The sequence below is a fragment of the Nothoprocta perdicaria genome, unplaced genomic scaffold (genome assembly GCF_003342845.1).
Source record: "Nothoprocta perdicaria isolate Ctin4 unplaced genomic scaffold, notPer1 scaffold_99, whole genome shotgun sequence".
Classification (NCBI taxonomy): Eukaryota; Metazoa; Chordata; class Aves; order Tinamiformes; family Tinamidae; genus Nothoprocta; species Nothoprocta perdicaria.
Genome location: NW_020456298.1, coordinates 1871072 through 1896084, shown reverse-complemented (window position 1 = coordinate 1896084; position 25013 = coordinate 1871072). Strand labels below are relative to the sequence as shown.

Below are 25013 nucleotides of genomic sequence, written 5' to 3'. Positions count from 1 at the left end.
CTCTATGTCCATACTTTTTAAGTACAATTTCTTGTTTTGTCACTGAAGGTCTTAGCAGGAGGACTGAGATATCTGTAGATAACAAGAGTTACATTGCATTGATACTTTAAATCAGCTCTAGATCAGACTACTGTGGTTTGGAATTATATTAATCCGCAATTCTCAAATTTCTAATGATCAGATATTTTTAACTGACTTTTGCAGCTTGAACATCTAGAAGGAAATATGCATGTCATACAGAAAACATGGATATTGCTATTTCACATTCCTGTAGTGTATTTTCTTCAGGAATCAAGAAAGCCTTTTTAGAGTTGTTGCATCTTAGATGGTAGCCAGTAACTATGATCAGACCTGTCACGGTAACAGCTGGGTCTGAATATGAACTTAAGACCTCTGGAAAGATTGTAACAGAAACCATGACTCCAACTCTCAGTGTGCTGCTATTCATTAGACTCCTGGACTCATGTTCATTTAAGRGCAAATGTTTGTTAAGTGAGAAAGGAAGTAGACACTGACACATGCACAAGCCATACATGCATACAGGCCCGCAAAGAATGCTCGCAAACACTGCAAAGGGAAACACAACTGGCAGGGAACGTGTACACTGTAAAGAAAGTTCACAAAACACTGGAAAGTGGTCTATGTTCAACAAGAAAATAATCTTTCTGGAAAAGAGATCAGATCTGTAAGAGAGGCTTTGCAATAGCTGGCAATAAATGCTCATTTAGCTAAAGCAAGGCTGCATCATCACAGTTTCCATCTACTYCGTTTTCTAGTTTCGAACCAGCCCTTTCTAAACCCCGCTCTGCAAGACTGTCCCAATCTCTGCTTCAGGGTAGAGGGAATCTGCACCGTGGTCACTCTCAACTCATCCTCAGGCATCTGCAAGGGTGATCTGGTAATCTCTCCAAACCCAGATTTCTTCATCTTTCTTCATTATCCATTTGCCCCAAACCTTTTCTCTTCCTCTGTCTCACTGATTCTTAGGCCCTTTTCCCTTTCTCAGAAAACTAAATTTTGTGATAAACTTTTCTATGGAAGTCAGAAATGAAAAAATAATCCACACTTTTAAGTTCTGAAAACATTCTGTGGACCAGGCCTTTGTAAAGGCTAAGCTATCTTTAAGCAGATTCTGAACGACAGTTGAGGCATAAAAAGAGATAAGAATACTTTATAAGACATCTCATCTGGTAATTCACACTGTAGTGTTGGAAGCAAATTAAATTGCAGAGGATGCCACATGATGCATCTGTGGCCATTTTTGTTTTTCAAAAGGAACAAAGGCCAAATTAAATGCGACAATATTCACAGTCAGAGTCAATGATGTATCATTTAATTTAGTTAAATCATGTTTGGAAATTGAGATTTATGGATGCTTGTTGCCCTGTACCTTTTTTGTGCAGTAGACAGTTACTTATATGGACATTACAAACAAAAGGATAGAACAGTAGAATGAAGGCATTTCAATACCTAATCACAATTTACAAGGAGCCAACTTCTGTTTAAATCAATTAAGGCTGGTGCAGGCTACAGTGAAAATGCACCGCAGGAAAACTTGCTCTAACAAAAATGTCCACTTTAGCAAGACAATTGATTCTCTCTTTCTTAATATATTAAATTTACCTTAAAAAATAATAGTACTCTATGTGAATCTCAAAGGCAAATATACCACACACACACACACATATATTTATGTATATCAAAAAGGATATGAATAACTCCATCATCAACTTTGCAGACTGAAGTTTGCAGTTGTTCTTCCAGATGCACCAATTTCTCACTTATTGCTTCACACTTTTCTCCCAGCTCTGCGGAAAATATGAAGAATTCCTACAGGAAGTTGAAAAAGAAAGCATTTTTCTCCATGAAGCTTGCAGCAAAAAAAAAAGARAGCATAAAATATTGGTAGGGGGATATAATGCTTTGCAGTGCTAAAACATTGCCTCAAACCAAGATCCCTTTGAAGCGACTGAAAGTTATTAATACATGATAATTTGGTGATTTACATGAAATGAAATGAGCTTGTGGTCACAGTCTACTTCCCAGCACAAAAATGTCATGAGGTCACTTTCAGCAGAGGATTAAAAGGTGTGAAGACTGAACTGTTCTCTCTCTTCCATGTAGTCTCACCACAGCAGGGGAGGGAAATCTCATGCTAAGCCATTTAGACTCCTAAAATTTCTTTTTTTTTTTTTTTTTTTTTTTTTTGGAGGTATGACTCACACTTTTAGGCCCTTTAGACACTTCAAGAAGCACCGCTTTGGGTATTTCCTGTGAACACAAAATGTATTTACTCTGGGGCACGAGACATAATAGTAGTATTGATGGTTGCTTGACAGAAAACCTGTGTCCATCAAGCCTTCCAAAGACCTGGTTCCCCAAATGGAGTCAAATGTCAGCAGAGCCCTGCTGGCTGGCACATCCTTGTTCCAGCACAGAGCCTTGACCTTTCCGCATTCCCATGTCTTCTGCCAGGCACAGCTATTCAGCACATCCCATGGGCAGGGAACCAGCTGCAGCTCCAGTCCTGGACTGCTGAGCCAGAGAGAGGCCGTCCTGGGAACACCCGGAGCGCAGAGCCAGGCCCGGACAAACAGGGAACCACCTGGTTGAGTTGCTGCCTCAGTGCATGTGCTCCAGAGTCAGTACCAAATATCATAACCTACAGCAGAACTTCAGAGAAGTTATAAAAGTAAATTTCAAGAGGTAAAAAAAAAATCCTGAAACATAAGAACACGAGAAAAGAAGCTGTATTTTTTCCCCACAGCAACTAGGGATGTCCTTGCTTCAGGACTAGGGGACAGAAGAACAACAACTCCATCCAGCTGCTAAATTGTTGGTCAATGTACCAGCAGGACTCCGCAGGCTTTTAGGGGGAGGGATAATCCAGGCAATTTATACCAATAGAAAGCTCTTAGAAAATCATCCTGTGTCATGCATACAGGAACAGGTAACAGTTATCTAAAAGCACTTAGGTTTCTTATTGTAGGAAAARTCAGTAAATCATTAAAATTTACTGCTCTGAAAGCACATCTGAAAGATAGTCACCGAGAAAAACCTTGAACTCTGATTTTTCTATAGAGGTTTACTACTGATAAGACAGCTCGATCTTCACATAATCATCACATCAAACAAGAAAAACAAGACCAAAAATCCTCAGTGCTATATGACAGTTGAACAGTTAATTTAGCAAGAACAGCCTTTAATTAACTTGTGAACTTTTAAGCGTAAATTGCTTTAACAGATAAAAAGTATAAACCAAGTTTTCAAATAAGAGTTTCACCACAGACTGTGTACTCAGGCAAAACGAATCAATCCTGTACAGATCCTGAAGAACTGCTACTTTATAGTGACACATAAAACGCAGACTCTAGCTTCTACAATATCAATATATTGAATACTTTCGTCTGATCCAGTCACTGCTTTTATCAAGAACTATTAGCATGTTAGATTTTGGATCATATTTGTGCTGTCAAGATGAATGATATCTTTAGTGTTGGTTTGAAATCATCAGTCATTATAGACAGCAACTGAAAAYGTGCATGTTAAAGTACTCTCCTGAATACCTGTGTCATTAAGCATATTTAAATATGAAAAACATCGTAAAAATACACATTACAATAGGGTACCCCTTTCCTTTTTGGGATACTGTGGATGGCATGACAGCTCATCCAGATAATGAGTCACCTAARTAGCACTGTCAGGTATAGCTGTAAGAAAGAATCCATCTTCCCCATTTTAAAATGGTCCTCCTGTTTCCTTTCTAGTACTTGCAAATGCACGGAGTTTAGGCTATGTTTTCACTGAGCATCAAATCTAAACAATAAACCCACTGGCTGCATTTGTCTAGCCCTGTTGTGAACATCCGCATCCTTCCTCATTCACTGTGCCCTCATTAGCACTCCGTGTGGGCTAGCAAGACGCCCAGAGGCAAATCCTTAGTCCTACACCAAACTGAAGAGGCTATGGTCCTTTTCCAAGGAACTGTGGGAGATCTTGTCCATCCTGCTGCAAATCCAGGGAGAACTACGGAAAGACACTGTAAAGAGGACAAACAGGCTGCTAATCATTCCTGTGATCCAGCTTTCATTTTTTTTTTCTAAAAGCTGAGCTCTGTGTTCAGTCTGTTAACATGCACATACACAGAAAATAAAACCCCTCCAGAAGACCTGAAACAATAAYGCAGAAGTGAGATTTGTGCCTTTCACCATCTGCATGCCAGTGACAACTCTCTGCATASCAATAAGGCCTACAAGGAAAGCAAATAACCTGCAGAAAAGATTACATATTTTTAGGGTGTGATTATTCATTTTGGTAATGGTTTTAACATCCTACCAGGACTAGAGTGCAACACAACTGGTTCCTCTTCCCCAGAATGAGATTCTATACATTATCCATATACATTATTATTATATTCATTATCTTAGAAAAAGCTTCTAGTTTCAGCCGCTTAACAGTCTTGTCACAGCAGCTACACRACGTTCAGCCTCTTTCCTGGACTTAGACCAACCTCTCCACTGACATCCAGAGTTTCTCCCGTCTTGTGGCAACAAACTCCCCCTGCTCTTTTCATTCCTTCTTCCCGCTAGGCTGGCAGTTGGAGCACTAAGCCAGCCTTATGGCACCCTCTCCCCAGCTCAACTGAACCTGGAAGCAGTTACACGGATGATTGATACGAGGAAGAAACTGCCAGCTGCTGCAAAGACATGCAAACCACAACATGAGTCTTGGATAAAGMGTCAGTCCTGCCAAAGCTGGTGCCAGGAGCCTATCGCCCCCTCCACTTGGCTGGCTGGAGCACAGGAGCTGCACAAACAGCCCGCACTTAAGAAACACCACCACGCTCCATCGATCCAGCAAACCTGCTGAGCTGCCACTGCTGTATCAGTTTTAGGACGTAGTTAAGCATGCACGTCAGATAGGAAGCTCCTGTCCACCTGGGACCTTCACTGGCTGTTGCAAGTCAATACTGTGTCATGAGCTAGGCTGTGAGATGAGCAGAGGATCTGCAAGCACCACCTCTTGCTAAGTTATGCATTGAGTGCACTGGGCATTTGCACGTTCCCTTTGAATTCTGGACAACRCACAGCCTCCTCCTTTGCTTCAAGTTTCCCCCTCTCGAGCTAAGAATAATAAATTCTCCCTTTCTCTACATCTGTTCCTTAGGAAAAGGTCTGGCTCTTAGTATGCAGACATTTATTGTCAAACACAGTGTAGATCTTGGATAGAGCTTTTCAAYGCACCATCATAAAACCTTCCTTCCTTATGGCTTGCCAAAGTCATTTCTCACTGATCTTTTCCCTCTCAAGCAACGAGAAGTGTGCAAGTTCCAGGATAAATTTCACTTACAAATGTTTCTGGACATGAGTTAGGAGTTCCAATCATCTGTAGCAGATACTTGTAGAAATACTCTATGGTTGACATGTACAATTAATTCTTCAGTTCTGATTCTCTAAGTGCAGGGTGTCCCCTCCAAAAATGAAATATTTAAAAGACCAAAAGAGGCCTTTTGGAAATAGTCCCTCACTGAACTTCCAATGGGTTGGACATGCTGGTTGTGAAAAAGCCATCAAGCTGCAAGTGTGGCTTAATTCKAAGGAGCACAGATCCTGTAAACTCCAAATAAAATAAAACTACAGCCCTGAAATTCACATTAGCAATACAACTGGATGACTATCCTCAACAGTGTATGGCTACCTAAGGATTTCCTACTTGACTTCATTCCCCCTTTTTAAACAACATTTTACACACAAGTAAAGAAGGTCTTTATGGTTCAGAAAGGTTGGTGCAGGTAGCTCTAGCTTTAGTTTAGATCAAGAAGAGTTATACATGGCACTGCAAAAAACATGCACTGCTTTCCAAAGCATACAGGAAAATTCTAAATATTCAACGAATTTCACAGCTCCTGCCCCTAGCCCCAGTTTAAAAAAAAAATAAGACAGCCCAGAGAAGTAGATAGGAAAGATTCCTCCTGGTGTCTTTCATGCCTATTAATGTCACTGCTAACATTTTATTTGACATTTGTGTATGGAGGCAGGGAAAGCACTAGCAGTGACACACAAACTATTCAGAGCAGCTCCTGGTTGGAAATTGGCATTTACGCTGCACATCAAGAAGGAAACGGACTCTGCCTCCAGCTCAAAATATTAATAAAATACAACTCATCCAAGCTTGCAGGTTATGTCAGTGCTATAAGCAACTGTAACTCTTGTGGCAACTTAAGGCTTGTTTGGTTATTTCTGCAGTAACAGCACTTTTAGGAAGCAGCCAGGAAAGATTGAAGTAGTCAGGAGAGTGCTGAGATGCAATATTGCTTTATGGATTTTTGTGTGAGCAGGGGATGTAGCTGGCTGGATTTATTRTTTTTTTTTTAATCCTTAAGCAGGTGAAAATAGATACCAAACTGGATGTGATTTGTTGTTTTTTTTAAGCTGGTGACCCAAGAAATCCCTCTGCTTTTTCGTACAGATAAGAAATTCATATTCTGCAAGATGCAAGATTCTGGTGCAAGAAACGTGGAGGGCAGACAAYGCGCCAGCTCCTGCACAGCATCAGCACAGGGAATCCAGAGGGAAGGGATGGGTTTCCACCTTAGTCTTCTGCATTTCATTTTACTCTTCTATAAAAGTCATTTTAGTCACCTAATAGCAGCAGCTCTGCTGCAGTATCACTTAAGAAAAATGTCTGATCACCTTTTCCAGACCAAACACCTTCCATGCCCTCTTGACTCTAGTTCAGCAATTTTATAAGGAAGAATTAGTATTCCAGTATCTAGATTAACACAACTCAGTTACGGAGAGTGTTGTAGCTCATTGTGCTGAGAAGCAGGATTCCCAGATACATCCTTAACATTTGTCTTCCCTACACAAGGACTTTGTAAAAATAAGTTGCCCTGCTTCAAACTAGCAGCATTTAACCCCAATAAAATACGTAAAATTGAAGCCACAGAAGACGACGACCATCTGCAGAGCATCAGAGACAGATTTTTTTCATCTGCATTAGATCCTGCCTCTCCTATAGGGATTAAGATCATTCTAAACAACATAAATAACAACTACAAAATTTGCTCTTGCAGACGTACTCTTCATAAGCGCAAGAACTAGAACAGGGACGTGCTGTTTGCAGAGGCACTGAATGCAAACAGACSCCCATCCCTCACACAAGAGAACAGAAATTGTGAGTACTTGAAAATCCAGCGAAGGTCCAGCCTTCTGGACCTTAAATCTTTTTCTAGGAATGAAGGGCAAGCATCCATACACTTCTCCTGCTTGAGCAGATGCCTAAGTCACGTGCATGCTGTTTTCCCATGCCCTCAGTTAATGAGCTACACAGCCACTAAGTATCCAAAGCACACCTGGAGAAAACATTTCTCTGTGCCCTGTGTGCTAAAATCCTAAAACCTACAAAACAGACCCAGCCTTTTATTCTCAAAAAAGTATATTATTCATGACCACCATGCCATCTAGGCATGGCCAGACAGACCAGAAAGCAATCAGGGATCACTAAAGCCCTCCGTGATTTGCAAGACCAAACACCCCCTTGCTGCCCGTGACTGCTGTCTGCCTGCACAGCTCTGAAAGGCTGTTGGCAGGGAAGCCTGTTCCAGGGCTACCCTGTCCTCRCAGGGAGCAAGCTTTCCTAATTCAGCTTCCCTTGCTGCCAGCTAAGCTGATTATGTTCCATTTCACCCTTACACAGCACACAATGATAACTGATCACTGCCCTCTTTATCGGTACTGATTGAAGACTTGCAGCTGAAGGCTTCGACTTTCCATCAGAGCAGGATTCCTAAACCTTTGATTCCCTTCTTCCCTAGGTGCCCACCTCCCAGGGAGTGAGGTGCCTGAGCTGCTCAGGAGACTCTGACTTTCCCACCTAAATGCAGTAACCACCTTTTTGCCTTACGTTTGGCATTCCCTTTTGTAAGGCTCAAAATGACATTTGCCCCTTTTTTGCAAYAGGATGAAGGCAATAAATTTCAGTCTATTTGTAACCATAGATTCTGTTTTTACAGTATTGTCATCTTAGCTTGCTATTCACCATCTGTATACATAAACCTTTGTTTTTTTCCTCAAATGTAATTTGCACTTGTCTTTTAATGTATCACATCTTATTGATTTCAGGCTATTCTTTCAATCTACCAGGATCATTTGGAATTCTAATTCTAATTGAAATTACATTGACTGGCACATATTCTCCTAGTTTATCCCCTTTTTAAAGGCAGATAGCAAATCTGCCCTTTACTGATCCCTTGAGATTTCATCCTCCCTCTAGGAGTTCTCAAACAAGCTTATTAATGGTTTGGAGATTGTTTTTCTTGGCTCTTGTGCACTTCAGAATAAATTTCATCAAGTCTCTCCTGTCTTTAGTGCATCTCACTTACCCTAGGATTCTCTGCCACTCTCTATTCTTGCCACCTCATGCTGAATACTGGCAGCATTATATTTGGACACAGTTGGTTATTATTTGAAAATATCAAAGCAAAGAAAATATAGAAAAATATTTCTGCACTCTGCTCCCATTTCATTATTTTCTCAGCCATGTGCCTTGTCGGAAGACATATCAATGCTGTCTTCCACCTATCCCTTATGTTCAGCTTATCTGTGAACCCACCTGCCAGTTTGCCTGTCTTTTGCTTTCTGTAAATTAGTGTGCACTGTGGTCCTTCTGGCTTCATTCTTACACTGTGTGCCGTTTTTTTTCAGGCTCACCCTTRGTCATATTTTTTTTCTTTCCTTTTTAAAATTCTTTTGTTCACTAAAGACTCCCTCACATAGATAWGCAGCTTGTTGCTGTGCTTGCTCTTTACACCAAAAGAATATCTGGASCTTAGCACTGTGCCTTAAAAATTATTTCTTTTAGGGGTGCCCAAGATCATTTGCTGCTTTCTTCCCTTACAAAGTTCCTCCGGCATAAGGAGGMGGCTACCCTTCTTTCTCCGGAGTGGGATCATGATTGCTTTCTGATTACTTTTGCCTGTACCACTTTCCACTTACACATTAGCAGCCTGTTCCACCAGCCTGCTTATGCGTATCTAGRAGAATGCAGTGCTACAACATGCTCCTCAGTTTCTCACCTTTAATGATTCAGGCTTGAAGCTTTCTGGACAGCTGCCTTGCAGCTGTGAGCTACCTCCTTCCCACCATCACACACCTTTCCCACATCCCCTTTGCTTACATGGATCCCCTTCCCTCACCCACACAGACACGATCCTGCCACTCACATACCTGGCATTACAGTTATTGAGGAGTTTCTTTAGAAGAGCATCTAGGCAGGCAGGGAGCCTTCCCTTACTTTGCAGTTCTTGGGCATCCTGCTGCGCTTGTGACAGAGGTTTTCCCCTCCTCATCCTGAGCAGACTGAGGATCTTCCGTGAGCTCAGACTTCCTAAAATCAGTGTGGTCTGTTGCACTGGCTCATTTAATTAAATGGATAATTCCAGTTCCTGCTGTGGAAGACTGATTCTACTTATTGACTATTTTTATTGACAATAAAAATTCACAGTGGGCCAGGACTTGGAAAAGAAGCAAAAGCACCAAATTGTTTTCTAGTGTCCGTGTCCTGCTGTGTGCCAGAGTCAGCAGAGATGGGTTCTACTTAGAGGTGGTTCCTAGCATAGTTCATTCCTCATTCTGGTCCTCAGCCACCCAGCTGGGGCCGCCTGGAATGACTAAAAGGTGCCCTCCTGCAGGCCACGGGGAGACTGACAAGGCTGGATTAAGGGACCAGAGCATCAAAGGAACATTTAAGCAAATCAGTGCCATGGTACAGGGTGCTGACACTTTCCTGGAGCTCTTAGAGGACTGCTGAAAAGTCAGCATCAGTCTAGCTGTGGTAGTGCAGCACAGCCTGGCTTTCTAGCTATTTTCCACTGCCCTTATTACAGTGTGTCCCCACTCTTCATGCATTGGTTTCCTTAGAACTTCAGAAGGGCCAAGTGCCCTTCCACAGACAGTGGCAATTCCAGGCATTAAGCTGTTAATGTCTGTCTTCCAGGCAGGCTTCTTCAAGGGCAATCACACCTAGCTGAGCTTGGTTGCTCTGCTGAGCCTCAGCACATGCGTGAGCTCAGCACTCTCATGCTCTGCATGCTCCCCTGTTAAGCAAAGGAACAACTTCTTCAGCCAAGAGCTGAACAGGTCACTGTTGCACACCAGCCTGCAGAAGCTCTCTCATTTGCCTTGGTCCAGACCTGGCAAAATTTTGAGTTTCCAGCAGATTCTGCTGTGCTGGCTGCTACCTGCAGCCAAGGGCTTGACGCTGCGACACGCTCTCACTCTTTTCTCATCCTGGCAGGAGGGCTTTTTCCTATCTTTATCGTGTGGGGCTGCCTGCTCCTAGATCACGTTGTCCTTGGGCAGAACCGCACAGTTCTGCTTTAATGCACAGCCAAGTCCACCGGCAGGAAAGGCCATTTGCATTTTCGGGCGGCCGTTTTTTCCAAAGTTCACCTTCCCTCTCCAGGCTTCCTGCTCTTATTTACGCTRAATTCCTGCACAGCTAAGCATTTCACTCCAGGCTTGTGCTCGTGTCACAGTCTCCTTGGGTAGAAGGTCAACAGTCTGAGCTTGGTCTTGCAGTAGATTATCTTCCCTGGAATGCTCCAGCTGCTCCCACAGTCTCTGGATTCAGTGGTGGGAATCCAAAGAAACACCTCATCCAAATAGCTATCCCAGACTGCAACACAGGGGTTTTGTTTTGTTTTTAATTTGCTTGGCTGAGCACTTGTCACTTGTACTTAACAGGTTGCATGTAGGCTATCATGGGAAGTGAACTGGAGCTTACTTACCCATGTAATTAAATTTGCTTACTGGGCATAATGTCCTGATACTGTATTTTCCTAATATGTAAGTTGCAGCCCAAGGCATACGGATACAAGAAGAGATCACAGTGAATCAGTATAGCTCTTTGGTCCAGTATAAATGTCCTTACCTAAGGATATCATCTAAACTCTTAGTTTGTACGTAGRCAGGAAAAAAAGAAACAGATTTCTCTCATCATTTTTTTTCATAGGGAATACATTTCAAACCAGCCAGTWACCCTAGACTTTGGTCAGATCTTTTTATTTATGAAAATACTGTAAAATGGCAAGCATTCACTAGATTATTCAGATTAAATTCCTATTAAAAATATATTGAGATTAAGATTAAGAGAGATTAAGAGATTGAGATTAAGATTTTAAGATCATTAAGATTATGCTGTAGGCTTTTATATTTCTCAAAATAAATACATTCAATAGGACTCAGAAAAATATTTTTAGTGGACATGGGCATGGGCCGACTAACTATTACTGGGCCTACATTTCCCAGACATCATATCCTTTTATTGATACRTGTCAAAAGCACTGGCACAGGATTTAACTATAAGTGCTCTGAAACCAGAAGCAATTTTGCTATTATCTTTAACGGAAAAAAAAAGTGGCCTCAGAGTCGTGCCAGTGTATTGCTATTTGAAATCTTGTGCACTCAGTAACAGTTTTGCTCTTGATTTCTACCCAGGAGCAATGCTACAGGATGCAGTACCACTAGCTCTCATTGAGCTCCAAATAAATTGGTACAATCTTGCCTTTTTATATTGCCTAGAAAACACTTACCTCAGATAAATGACCCTCTGCTCCAAATGAAATATCTTCCAAAACCTGTTAGAGAGATGTTATTAAGTATGTGGCACATATATGTTGGATGAACATTAAGATTTCAATGGACCATATAAAATCACTATGGCGTATTAAAAAACATAAAATGAACAATTAAATCATTTTGCTACAACATTTCAATTGCCTTTATAATGGAGTCATAGCAGCCACACAATGTTTAAAGCTAAATTTGAATGCATTTTATTGGAAGTTTGTCTTTTGGTTTCCTTGTTAAAACCCATAAGGAATAATCTCTCCCAAAAACTGAAATATCTACTATGTTTGGAGACACAGCAAGTTAGAAAAGACTAACTTTGTAGAAAAGTTAGTCTCAACACACAGTAGGTTTCGTATAACCCTCAACAATCTACAGATTCTTTTTGACACAAACTCTGTAAGGGATTTGGGGAGGAACAWGTGAAACACCCCACTGATGTTTTATGTGGTAACATGGTAACTAGAGTCAGATCCCCTCTCAAAACTTGCTTCAGCTCTACAGTTTACAAGAAATTATCTAACAATTCACTGTCTGGCTGAGGAGCAGTCAAAGAAATTTGATGTTAATATTAGTGGAAAATCATTAGTATTCACTGCACATATAACAATACAGACAGCCTTTTAAAAGTGTAGATAGAGATATTGCCTCAATATATCGATACTTAGTGTCTTAAGTTTGTGTATATATGAAGTGTAAAATCATTATTCTGTCCCAAGATCATTAGTACTGAATATTTCCATAATCTACCTGAAAAGAATAGGTAGATTAACTTACAGTATTCAAAGAACTTGTAAGGATTAAATTTACTGAGGTACTAAGATCTCTATCTAAAGAGTTAGCATGTTTACTAAAACATGCAACTAAGTGGCTTCTTACTGCACACCAGTTAAGTGTGACTGTACAGCAAAGGTCTGACTGTTGTATACAAGCCAGCTGCCTGTTGTCACAGGAACCCTTTGCCTCTTGCATTAAGAATATGAAAGCATTCAAACATTGACTTTCTGTAACGCTTAATGGTGACATTTAAACTGAAGATTAAACTTAAAGTTTCAAAATTATTTATGAAGCTCTACAACTACAACATCTAACTAAAGGACAGCACAGTTTATTTAGCTTCCTAAAGGCTTTGTCCTTTACACGTGCACATTTGTCTGCTGGATCGCAGGCTATTTCAATGCACGGTAATAAGTCAAAGCCTGCTCACAGAGGTGTCCTTGTTGCCTGCTGTCTCTAAATTCTGAAAAAAGGTGTGTCGTAGGCTCTGAGGACTTCTTTTCAATGACTGACATCACATGAAAAATTGCTTACTGCTATTCTTTTTCATGATTGTCGTCTTCAAAATCACTTAGAACATTTAAGACCTTAAACATGATGACTCAAGTCAGTGCTTTGCAGATCCAGAACACCTTCCCAACACCAAAGGGCTTTTACATCCCAAACCTCTTCCCCAGCTGGTAAAACTGAAGGACGCAGAGGTTCGGAAAATAAAAACCAGCAGCCCTTAAGCTAACCCCTTCTCTCCGCTTCAGCTACAGCAAAGGAACAAGAAATCATCTACAAAGAATTCTCCCATGGCATCTACCAGCAATGCTGACTTACAAAAGGTTACACTAGAGAATTTTGGGTTTTTACCTTGTAACTTTAATCACCTGAATTTTCTTGAAATCTAGTAGGTGTTTCTTTCCTTCATAGGGATTAAGAGGGAACACTGCACAGCATGCCAGATAGCAGAGGAAGGAGAAAAAAGGATAGGTCAGGAACAAAAGCTGCAGGTGCACACATAGGCATGTTCATTGAGATACCTGGAATTAGGGAGGTCCCAGCACACACACACATCTCCAAATTTATTAGTTATCATTGCTGCTTCCGGTGTTATAGAAAGGTTTTGCTTACACATATACTATCAACAAGCAAAAAATAAAGCAAGATCCCACAAGAAGAAGTGCAACAAGCAGGCGTTAATATCTGAAGAGAAATGAAATGTTACTGCATATTTCAGAAGTCACCCAGCTACATATCTAACTGTAACAACTGTAATAACTTCCATCTCTCTGACATGTAGCCTGGGCAAAGTAATTTGGAGTCAATTTACAACTACAGCACATTTCTGGGACAGAAACTAGAACCTATCTTGAATTCCTCGGAGACTCAGGAGAAAATCAAGCCTGTCCTGCTAGCAGAAGACAAACTACAACCTCACTCATGGGGCACCTTGATTTTAACAAGATCGCCATCGCCTAGGAAGCAGAAGCACATAAGAAAATGACAAAATCTCTTACTACATTAACCCCCAAGCAAACTTTAATGGTATTAAGGCTAAAGTTACTGTCTATAATAATATATAATAGACAGTAATATAGTCTATAATGGTGCCTCAGCATTTTCTTAGAGACTGTAATTCTAATAAGTTATATGTAGTTGTGAAGGGTATGATTTAATTTCTAAAGAATTCCAATTGTTTCAGGATGATTTTTGTTGGTCTCATTTTACTTAGTTTTGACCAAAAAATTAGCAAGGGTGATTCAACAAGATGAGCTGCCAAATATGTAATGGTCTTTCCACTTACATATTTTACAACAGAAGTTTGATTTATGGGATAATTCTGGGATGTCACTTAACAGCATAAATAAGCTGCAGAACAACAAAAAATCCGTATTGTCTTAGGAACTACAGTTATGAAGACTATAAAGTAACTGTTGACAGTTAATAAACCTGTGCTCACACATGACAGGAAAATATCTGAACTTTCAAAGAATTTATACCTGACATATTTCATGTCTGAGAGTGCATTTTATGATCCAGTGAAGATATTTAATTAAAAACAAAATCTTGGCCCTTTTACAAAGCAGTATGTGAGGATCTAAGGATTCTTTACATTATTCTGCTTTCTTTTATTCTTCTGCTGTTTCTTAATTTGTTTGTTTTCTAATGAAACCAAGATGCTAAAAGACAATTATATGCATGGGAAAGAGTATTAACGATATACATCAACAAAACTACTCTCCCGTCCACAATAATACTTTGCCAGATATAGCAAGATAAATAACTGGAACACTTTATTTCACCGTAAAGTTAACTACCTGGCAATGAAAAGCACCTTGAAATGAAAGACACGTGCACATATGCAATTACGACCTTCTGCTATACTGTTTGAAGCTAGTAATTCAATATTCTCTGGTTATAGAGAGCGACGCTCTTTTCTGCTGCAATGACTAACAGCTCTCTCTTGAAATTCATTTATCTAGAAATCAGGTAACAGAGTTGAAGGCTCTCCACTGGGCCACTCCAGGGACACGCTAAACACCAAGATATTCTTCTCATAGAATTTTGTCAAATTCTGAGTACTTCCATTAGCTGTGCCTGCTTCCTGATAAATGGCTATGAAACAGTTCAATACTAACGCACATCACTAAGTTATTTTATGAAAGTCAAACAAATAGCTAAGTTAGGGGCTAAAGGACACATTATTGTATTTTTTGTTTCTCACAAACATGAAACTGCTTATAAATAAAAATTACAATACCATATAACAAATCTTTGAAATGCTGCAAATCTGGTTCATGCCTTTCAAGCAAATCCATTTACAAATCATTTTCTTCCTTGTGCTGCCTTCTCTTCAGAACAAAACAACAGAAAGTTATCATAATCTGCAAGTCCGGAAAATGTGTCAGGTGATTTATTTATTTATTTTAATATTCTATCTTGTGATGAACCCTGGGAAGATGCTAGGGAGTGCTACACCACAGCTCGCCCCTAGCAGGTCACTCTGGCTGTCAGGCCTAGTAAGACCTACCACTATGGTGACCTAAAGGTGCGATTTTCTGGGTACAATTTCCACCTCCTTCAACATGGCAAAAAAAAAATCCCAAAGCCTGCAAGCACAAAAGCAAGCTGGCCAACTCTAAATCCAGAAGGAGCATACAGTCTCTGTGTATATTTGAAGGTGGCAATGGGTTGCAGTTGTCACTGGTGCATAACAGCCTCAGTAGTCAAAGCTGCAGGCACCACTGAACAATTCGGCTGACAGAGAAAGATTAGTTTAGTAAGTGGTGACAAAATACAGCTGTGTTATTTCAGCCCATCCTAAAATTCTGAAAATGAATGAACATTCTTACTCTAAAAAAATGCTTCATTTTTCTTTTGTCAGTCCTAGGAGTGATGTGAGAATAGATGTGTGAATACCTCCATGGGTCTTGAACTGATTGGCATTTTTATGTCCATATTTACACATCGGTTTCTAAATAGATTTTGGCATGTTCTCAAAATCATTTTTATTCAGTATACACAGGCCAGAACTAGGCAAAGCCACGTGTACCACAAAGCCTGAATGAAGAGCTGAAGTCAATCGGGCAGTACCCTAAGTTCTGCCTGTAACTGATAGACAAATGATCAAAATTGTTGATGGGAAATGATCAAAAAGGGAAGCTCAAGAGGAGGAGCTWACAAAGGGTGTTGCAAGCGCTGCAAATAAGCCACCTCACATCAGTTACCTAAATGTTGACAGGATAACGATGCCAATTTCCACAGAATTGATCCAGATTTGCCGTGGTGAAAAGGGTCATCTCTCGGCCAGACCTCAGAGTGCTACAGAAACGGTCACGTAACTCTAAGCTCTGCAGAGCTTCCCAGCTGGGCAGCCTTCTCAACAAAAATGTCCTCTACATGAGCCAGTCTGTAAATTGTCTTTTCCCAAGAAAAGGATGCAAATGTTACTGAAGTCCAATTTAAAACCATAATTTAACTAATAAGAAGGAATTTTACAATCAGGTCAGGCCGGAGCCTGCCTTCTGCCAAGTCTCAGTCAGTATAAATGCGAAATTAGGTATCAGTCTCTGATGCAGTGAATGGTTCAATAGCTGTTAACACCATGTGCCATTAAGCCCAGTTTCAATTTTTGTCAACCAAATTCTAGGCTAACTGAACTGACAACAACTGTTGGAGGGCACTTTTGTCACTGTGGTAGTTTTTCAATAGCTTGTTTATCTTGACAGTGCAGTTAAAAGACTACTAGGTGTTTGTAAATATTTAAGCAAGGAAGGCATTCCAGAGCAAAACAAAAAYTTGAAAGAAATATGTGAAACCCTTTAAACCTCATGACTCTTTCCTCCTTTTAATATTTGATGCCTGCTGGGAGGCTGCCAGCATCTGAGCAAGGAAACTTGTGACCATTTCACTACGGTAGCAAAAACTTACTGTCTCCTCCCTTCAGCTAATATAGATTCAAGCTAAGAAGTCAGCAGAACTAACTCAGAGTGAAACTGGTGACAGTGAGGGGAGGAATATCTGAGAATTTGCGTTAAATACTTAAATAACCTTAAGAGACCATTTTTTTTCCTTTAAAAACAGATGTACATTATATATTTATTGCCTGAATAATTTCCATGCTTTAGAAAAGACTGGTGAAAGGAAAAAGGGTTGAAAATATTTCTGAGAAGCCAATAAGCTCTTTTATTCATGTCCCATAGTGACTGCCAGATGTTAAGTTTATCCTTAACCTGTTCTGCTCACCCATCACCCAGGTTTAACTCCTCCTCTCCAAACGAAGAGCAACTGCATCACTTGCAACCCAGCTGCAGAGTATTTCAAATACCTCTTTTCTTTCACTGTGCTTGGGGCATGGAGCAGGGCCCCACTCTGTGCTCTTTGGAAAATGACTTTCTTTTCTTCTGTCAGACTCAGAGGGGCCATCACCAATTCTCTCCATCTCATCCATTTGATTCTCCTCTTCCTCAAAAACACAGCAACCGGTTTCCTTCAGTTCAAACCCTCGGATCAGCAGCTGACAGGCCTCCAAGTCGGCTTCCCACACTCTCTGGARCAGCTGGCTCCCACAGCTGAAATAAAAGCCAAAAGGAAAGAAAGCAGCAGTTCAAGGAGAATAGTTGCTATTTCAAGTAACTTTTCTAGTGATTGCTTGTGATTAGCTAGGAAAATGAAAACAACAAAAACACACCAGCAGCTCAAATATTTTCACAAAGATAACATGAGCTATTTCAAACTGACGACTAGCAAAATGATGTCACTGTTACAAAAAGGGTATCATTAAGAAAATCCTTTTTGGTAAGACACTATTTCCAACTCTATCCCATACACTGGCTACATACGACCTTCTGCCCTGGCTGAAGTCAAGAAGTTTTGCAAGCAAAATCGGAACTTTCCTCCTTCCTATCACATATATTGGTCTGTCACCTCAAAGCAGCTTTCCTGAATTTCTTGCACAAGAATTTGTATCAGCAATCAAATTACTGCATTAAATCACTCCTAGTTTTCAAAAAGTATACAGTTTGGCTTCTAAATTGCTTGATGGACTGAAATGTCCATGCTTCAACTGTAACAAATCCTATTAGATTAAACTAGCAGTTTTCTTTCTTTGCTTTAGTCTTCTACTTTTTATATTTATTCTGAACATTCTTCTTATATCTCTGTTAAGTGCTTTGTTCTTCCTACCTGGTTATCTCACTAAGGAAGATCCAGAAGTTTTAGGAAATTCAAAAAATAAACTTAGCACTTTTAAATTACTGATCATCTGTCAGAGATGTCCAAGCATGTAAGAAATAACAGTCCTGAAAACTGTCCACATAGATAATTTCATCTGAATTCTAGTCAATAGGCMGTTTTTCAGAATAAGACTTTGAATACTAACATCACACTGCTTTTAAGGGACCCAGCCACACCTGCCCTTAATGCACATTGTCCCTAAGGAACCAAAAGGTTAAGTTACTTGCTAAGATACAAAAGCTTAGTGGCAGAGCCTGGAGCAGCACTCAGAAGTGTTGATTCCTATGGCAAAACCAACTTCTAGACTGATTTTTCATACTAATATCTAGTAACTGCAATATTTTTTCTCTCTTTTCAAATTATATCATTTGCTACATAAGAGTAAGCAACTATAAGTGACTTACAGAAGGAAAATAATTATTTGAGTTTAACTTTTCTGACTAAATTCAATATTGGCTTATCTCTTATTCTGAACACAGGATAAAGGAGATGCATTGTTCACAATAAATCATTAATCTAATAAAGGTACCTTTTTTTGCCCCATAATACAGGATGCCAAGCTAGACAATTCAGCAATATTTTGAGATTGAGAGCAAAATTAAGCTCAGAAGCTGAGCTACTCGATCCGAGTCAGCACCACAGCTTATTGCAGTATAGTACAGCATGAGGTCCACAAGCTGGACTTCCCCAAGGAATTCAGAGTATCACTAATTAGAAAGGGGAAAAAACCCTTCACTTGATTAAAATTCTGTGTTCCAGCTAGGCAGCACTTACCAAGCCATAAAAATCCAATAACCCCCACTGTTCCTGTACTTGTCAGTCACATCATCATGGTTATACAGCCAAAACACTTCCCTGCAGAAATATAATATGCCCATTTACTTGCATTTTGCWAAAGTTTGCTCAGAGAGCACGATGTAGACCTACAGATAATTTCTAGAGACCTAATGCTGTAAACCTAACGGATAATTTTGGCTGCTCAATTTAATGAAGAGCTCTATTGACAAAACTAGGACAGAGTGATATATGTAGTATYTGCAGTGCAGAAGATGAATAGCATATATAAAAGCATACAGGAGTGCTGTCTGGGCTGCATTTATTTAGCCATGACTCAACTCTTTGGTCAACGTGCTTTTGACTGGGTCCATATTTTACACCTGCTTTAGTAATCAGCAATTAAAGCATGTGCCTTTGAAGGCTCACTTTAAGTGCATCTTGCTTTTATCCCTATACCAGTAAAACTCTAATACATCTTGAGCTAAGATACTAAGTATGCATGCTAACACACACTGTGCTGCTGAACTTTTCAAGTGAAATCCAGAAATGTACACACGTCTGGATATTCTGGGCCTGCCCAAGCCCAGAGTGTCTGCAGTTTATAGCTTCTAGTTTAAAGTTTCTGAATGCATCGAAACATTGTTGAAATACACTTTTAAAATGAAAATAATTCAAAAGCCAAAAATAACTGACACAGAAATGTATAACTCACATATACAACACAATATAAATAAGTATTAAAATTTTATGTTGTCCTCAACATGCTAAATCCTTACATTTTATATAAAATCAAGCTGATTCCAATTATAAAGTTTGATTTATTGTGCTCAGCCTACCTTAAAAGTGCATTTGCAGTCCCTGGGAAGCCAAAAGTAGTATATGGATGCCTAGGTTCAGTATTGTGATTTTTTTTTCCCAAGTATGAACCTTTTCAAAATGATAAGTCAAGACCATTTCAGGTTTTATATTATTTCCAAATTTATGAAGATTTTATGATCCATCAATCTCTAGATGTTACATGCCTCTCTCCACACAATACTAACAAAATGATTTATGTGGTTATAGCTCTCCCTGCATTACCAACGAAATGGTGTATGTGGTAAGCTCCACAAAGGTGCCAGGGGCAATCAGTTGCTCTCTACAACGTATCACAAACCATTAACTGTCTGCTTAGACACCACAGCTATAAAGCACACCTATAGCATACCCTAATCACCTAATGATTCTTAACACCGGGCTGCACAGGAGTCCAAAGAGCTAAATTTTGTACAAAAACAACCAGAGAAATCATGATGGTCCTTTTCTCAAAAGAACTTTTAAGAGAGGCTTAAACGAAGCTTTTAGAGCTTAAAAGAAGCAATGATAGTTAGATACAGACAGGAATGTTAAAAAAACATTGGCATATCAGTGAGCACAGCATATAAGTTACAGTACAAAAGTTTAATAAGTTATAGCAGTAATTAATCAGTCTAATCACTGCCAAGTACACAGAGGTATCACAATAAATGGGAATTTTACAGATTTGCAAGAGGGCAACAAAATGGCCATGGTTGGCTAACAGCTCCATTCCTCCATGAGGGAACTGTACAGCAACAGCAAAAAAAAAGTGCTAGTACCTAAATGCAACGAGCAAGTGATGAACACTAGGGTGGTGCTGCATCTGGAGAGGGAAATCAGTCTTTTAATGCATATAAAACTGAAGAAATGGGAGAAGGTTGTACACAGCTTTGGCACTGAAAACCAGTAATTAATGTTTTGTGTGACAGAATGGAGAAAATGGAAAAATAAAGGGGAAATGGTCAACAATACAAAGTTTAAAACAGGGGGAGAGAAAGAACATTCATTCAACTAGCAACAGCACTTGGACAAGGGCAGGACAAGATTGCTTTTGTCAAGCCAAGGCCGGGGTGTTGAAGTAACTGAGACGCAAGACTGTTAGCAAGTGAATAATTTTTTAGCCAGATGGAGAGATAGGACACGTCTTATCTCAAGGATGCTACACTGAAAGAAACCGCAGAAATCTACATGGAAACAGCAGATCCAGCTTGACTTCAAGAACAGGCGAGCCATCCAGAGCAGCAAAAAAAGGAAGAAGTAGAGAGAACTGTGGATTAGGTCAACTTGATGAGGACTGCAGAGCTTTAAGAGAATTGTTTATAGACAAGAGGAAATAAAGCCAAAAGGAGAAGCGTAACTTGCAGTCCACTTCATGAAGTGGCAGCTGAAACTGTATTTGCAGATGCTTTTACCACATCTCAAGTAGGCAGCCAAGAAGAGCTTTCCAGGGAACTAYGCGAGCATCAGAGGTTACAGGAAACTAGAGGATATCTTCAATCTACATGTAAGCCTGCGTCAAATTCAAATGGCAAGTGATAGCCAACAGGCAGTCTCTCTRTCCTCCTTGTAGCCTGAAGGCCGTTCCTCCTCAGGCTTTTCACAAGTTTCCCAGAGGTATCAATGAGGGCTTTTTATGTGGCTCTCCGCAGAATATTATTCTAAAGCTATTTATAGTGCCAACTGGAACTCTGAGAGCACAACTTTCCTATTGTAGGCAGATGTACAAAAGGCACATTCAGTTCCTGAGTGCTATACCCTAAATGAAAACATGCCTGTGTAAAAACAGATGAAAGACCTTATATTAAACCTTACCAATTTCTCCCCCTTCAAAACCTCCTCAAAAGCAAACCAGAAGCATCACAAGGAGATGTCACTACTTGTAAACCTCATCCTCTCTCATTCTTAGGAATGTGCTTTGGTGAGGGAACTATTAAAAGTGGTTTATTAACACCCTGAGGTCAACACGCTGTGTGTTTGTAGAAGATATTGCTTATTTTAAGGTCAGCAAAAGGAAATCCCTTTAAGGAGCCACATCGTGAAAGCCAAGAGAGCAAGGTCGAAGTTAAAAGGCTACGAAGAATATAGAGACTATACTATAATTGATGCCTATTGGAAAACTGCACAAACAAAAGCTAACTTATGAGGGGAAGTTTAACCACCACTGAAAAGAAATATCCTAGATACTACTATCCTTTAATAGGTGATACGCACTAAAGAAAAAGACTTGGGAAAACACATACCTGGGACACTTGTGCTCACGCACTGTGTTCACTGACATTAATGGCAATTTTCCTCTGACAAGAAAGCAACTGAAACATCACAAAAATGGTCTTGCTGGAACAAAAGGGATTTTCATTACAACAATTTGAATGATGAGAAAGTTGCAAAGTTTCCTGAAAATAGCAATGAGAATAAAAAGACTTGGATTCTTTATATCCCATCCTTTTTATCAAGTACAAGCTTTGTTGGTCCTAAGTACAAGTCAAGGAAAGTTTCTCTGCAATTTAGTCACTCCTCTCTAAATTTGCACTGCAGGGAACAGACTGACTCTTCTTGCTCTAAGTCTATGCTATATCTTTGTTTACCTCTTAAGATAACAGTAACAGCTACGCAAGCAAGGAGGTAACTGAAGAAAAGAACATATGGAGCAACAGTATTTAACTGAAAGAGGATGACAGGAAGGAAGATAATCGTATTACTTCACCGCTTATAGAAACCAACACCTCTGACTTGGTTTATCGTATTAATTCAGAGTCATGTATTAATAGCTCTGTTTATATTTAACAATTATTTACAAGTTCAGGAATTTCCCTTCTCTCCGTTATACTATACTATAAAATTCCCAGATTGTTTTGTTCTTGATCCTTAATGTCTGTTATTCCGGTCCTTTTAAAAGATGCATACTACTAATAKATTGAAAAAAAAATAAAGACTTCAGGTTTCTATCTTTTCTGTGGGTCACATGAGGATGTAAGGATGAGGAGGCACGTAACCCTGCTCTCCCTGTCTGGTTCATGTTCAGATGGTAACAGGGAAGGTGCARTTAGAGTCCATGAGATCACAAGTGTTAGATGGTGAACACAGAGTAGGAAAGGGAAGAAAGCAAACTTGGACTCTGCTCAGAGAGCAAGACCTTTTTTTGTCTGCTCTCAAGAGATTTTCCTTTTTAAAATATCTGAAATCAAAATTACTTTTCTTTATGATTTTTCTCTAATCGTTTACACTCCTTTTCAGCACACTAGTTAAAGCATCTCAATTTCACAATTCTACTCCTTTTATTATGTCTGCTCTCTCCATTCTCCTCAGCAGCTGGAAACCTCATGAATTCACTCCATACTGTTTTGATCAGCTGTTTCTCTCCCAGTGCTCCAAACATGTATTTTTGCTTCTCCCTTCTTTCAAAGCCCAGTGAAAATCTTGTTTGCTGTTCAGCACAGTTACTGCACTTCACGTGAAACCAGGACTCCCTCACAGTAGGTCAGGAGGCTCCATACTCCCACCTCAGATAACATCTTCTTCAAATGTCTCCCTTAGAGACTACCTAGAACTCCAAGATAAGCTGTGAAGTCATGATATTTCTCTGGCATATGTYATTTAACTTCTCTGACCTTGCTCTCACTCTTACAAAAGTATGATAGTATTAAGCAGTCTACTCAGTGTAGTTCTTCACTGCAAAGAGYTGCCCATCTGTGAAGAACACAGAGCTGACTCCCATGGTCTTTAAAGAGCTACAGAAGGGCATTCAGGCCCAGAACCACCAAACTCCAGGGAAGCAATACTCAGAAGCCCCATCTGGCTTCCAGACTCCTACAGTTTGGCCACCTAAAATTTTGCTCTGAGATGCCTTTTGTAATATCTATGCCAAATGCACAAGTTCACAAGTTCTGTGCACAACAGCCCTATCCAAGTGGCAGCCAGCACACCCAGGTAGGAGATGAGAAGAGCAGTACATGTGCCTATGGAAGAGGATAGCAGCAGCTCTGCTTTCCTCAGCACCTCAGGAACAGGGCACATGTGCAAAGAGGAACAGATTTGAAGGATGAAGTGAACAAGGCCCCAAGCAGGACCAGTCCTCAAAGTGGTGGTTGTGGCACACTGCTCTCCTCTGCTTCAGGACATGAGAGCACATAGTACATGGAGATGCAACAGGCATAATACAAGAAGTCAAGTCTCTTGACCCTTTCTGAGTGGTCTAACCTCTTTGCTATTGCTAGGGAATGTCAGCAGCTCATTCTTTTAGATCATGCTAGGGTTAAGAGCTTCTTCTTGGCTTTGTGAACAAAAAGTGCAGCAACAGTTTGACCTCTTCCAGTTCCCCAGATTTCAGAAGAGCCTGAGTGGAGAACCTCAAATATCAACAGGCACCTAAGCCTTGCATAATGTGGGAAAAGAGGAAGAATATCAACTTTTTAAGATGCAGCCGTGCCATCTATGTTTCCGATTGGCCAGTTTAGTATCCCACTGGGATTGAACGGGATTTTTAATTCTCTAGCTAGCCAAAGCCTATATAAAACCTCTTACAGAATGAAGCTGAAGGATAACCAATTTGGAAGGAAAAATGCCACACTGGGCCTCATCTCCTATTAAATGATGGATAAACTATTTCAGTCTGCCGCCATCTGCTTCCTGGACCTTGCTTCTCTCAAATGCCTTCTTGCCCCTATCTGAACAGTCCCTCCTTGGAGGCCATTGCTTTCTGCAGGGCTCAATGGAGATATGGAGATAATCTCCACAAGTCCAYTATGTATCTTCCATGTGAAAACATAACTATGTCTTCCCCGCCTCTATTTTCTCCTTTCCTTTGCTTTYATCTACTATTTAACATTAGCATTTTGCGGCAGCTGTGTAAATATATACGTGCTCTGAGATAAAGATGCCATGGAAGTATGTGCACAAAATAAATGTATATTGTATTATAGAACTAATTTCCTGATAACATCTAAATTATATAACTTTCATTTATATCTATGATGTTCTATTTGTAAACAATTTTAATTGAAATCTTTAATCTTCTTGCAAAGAGCTTTACAATATCAATGCATGTGAAGACGTAGACAGAAAAAGARAATAATCCTTTCTAACTAGAATAAATGTTTTCCTTTTAATATATTAGTAGTGATCCTGAAAGCAAAAAGAATATACCATGCCTATTACGTATTTCATGGTACTACAAAATTAAGGACAGAACTTTTAAATGGATAAATTGCCAAAGAAGGGTTAGGAAAAAAAAAAAAAAAAGTGAAATGTGGATGCTAGGCAGTTTCCCAG

General features: G+C 39.9%; 1 protein-coding gene across 1 annotated transcript in view; it reads right to left on the bottom strand.

The window, feature by feature from the left end:
- Window positions 1-25013, bottom strand: part of LOC112959366 (disrupted in schizophrenia 1 protein-like) — a 48656-nt gene that overhangs the window by 7663 nt on the left and 15980 nt on the right. Inside the window, exons 2-4 of the mRNA XM_026053384.1 lie at window positions 17224-17467; window positions 11594-11638; window positions 1713-1830 (exon numbers count right to left, since the gene is read on the bottom strand). Of these exons, the coding sequence (XP_025909169.1) occupies window positions 1713-1830; window positions 11594-11638; window positions 17224-17467 (407 nt within the window). The remainder of the gene's footprint in view (window positions 1-1712; window positions 1831-11593; window positions 11639-17223; window positions 17468-25013) is intronic.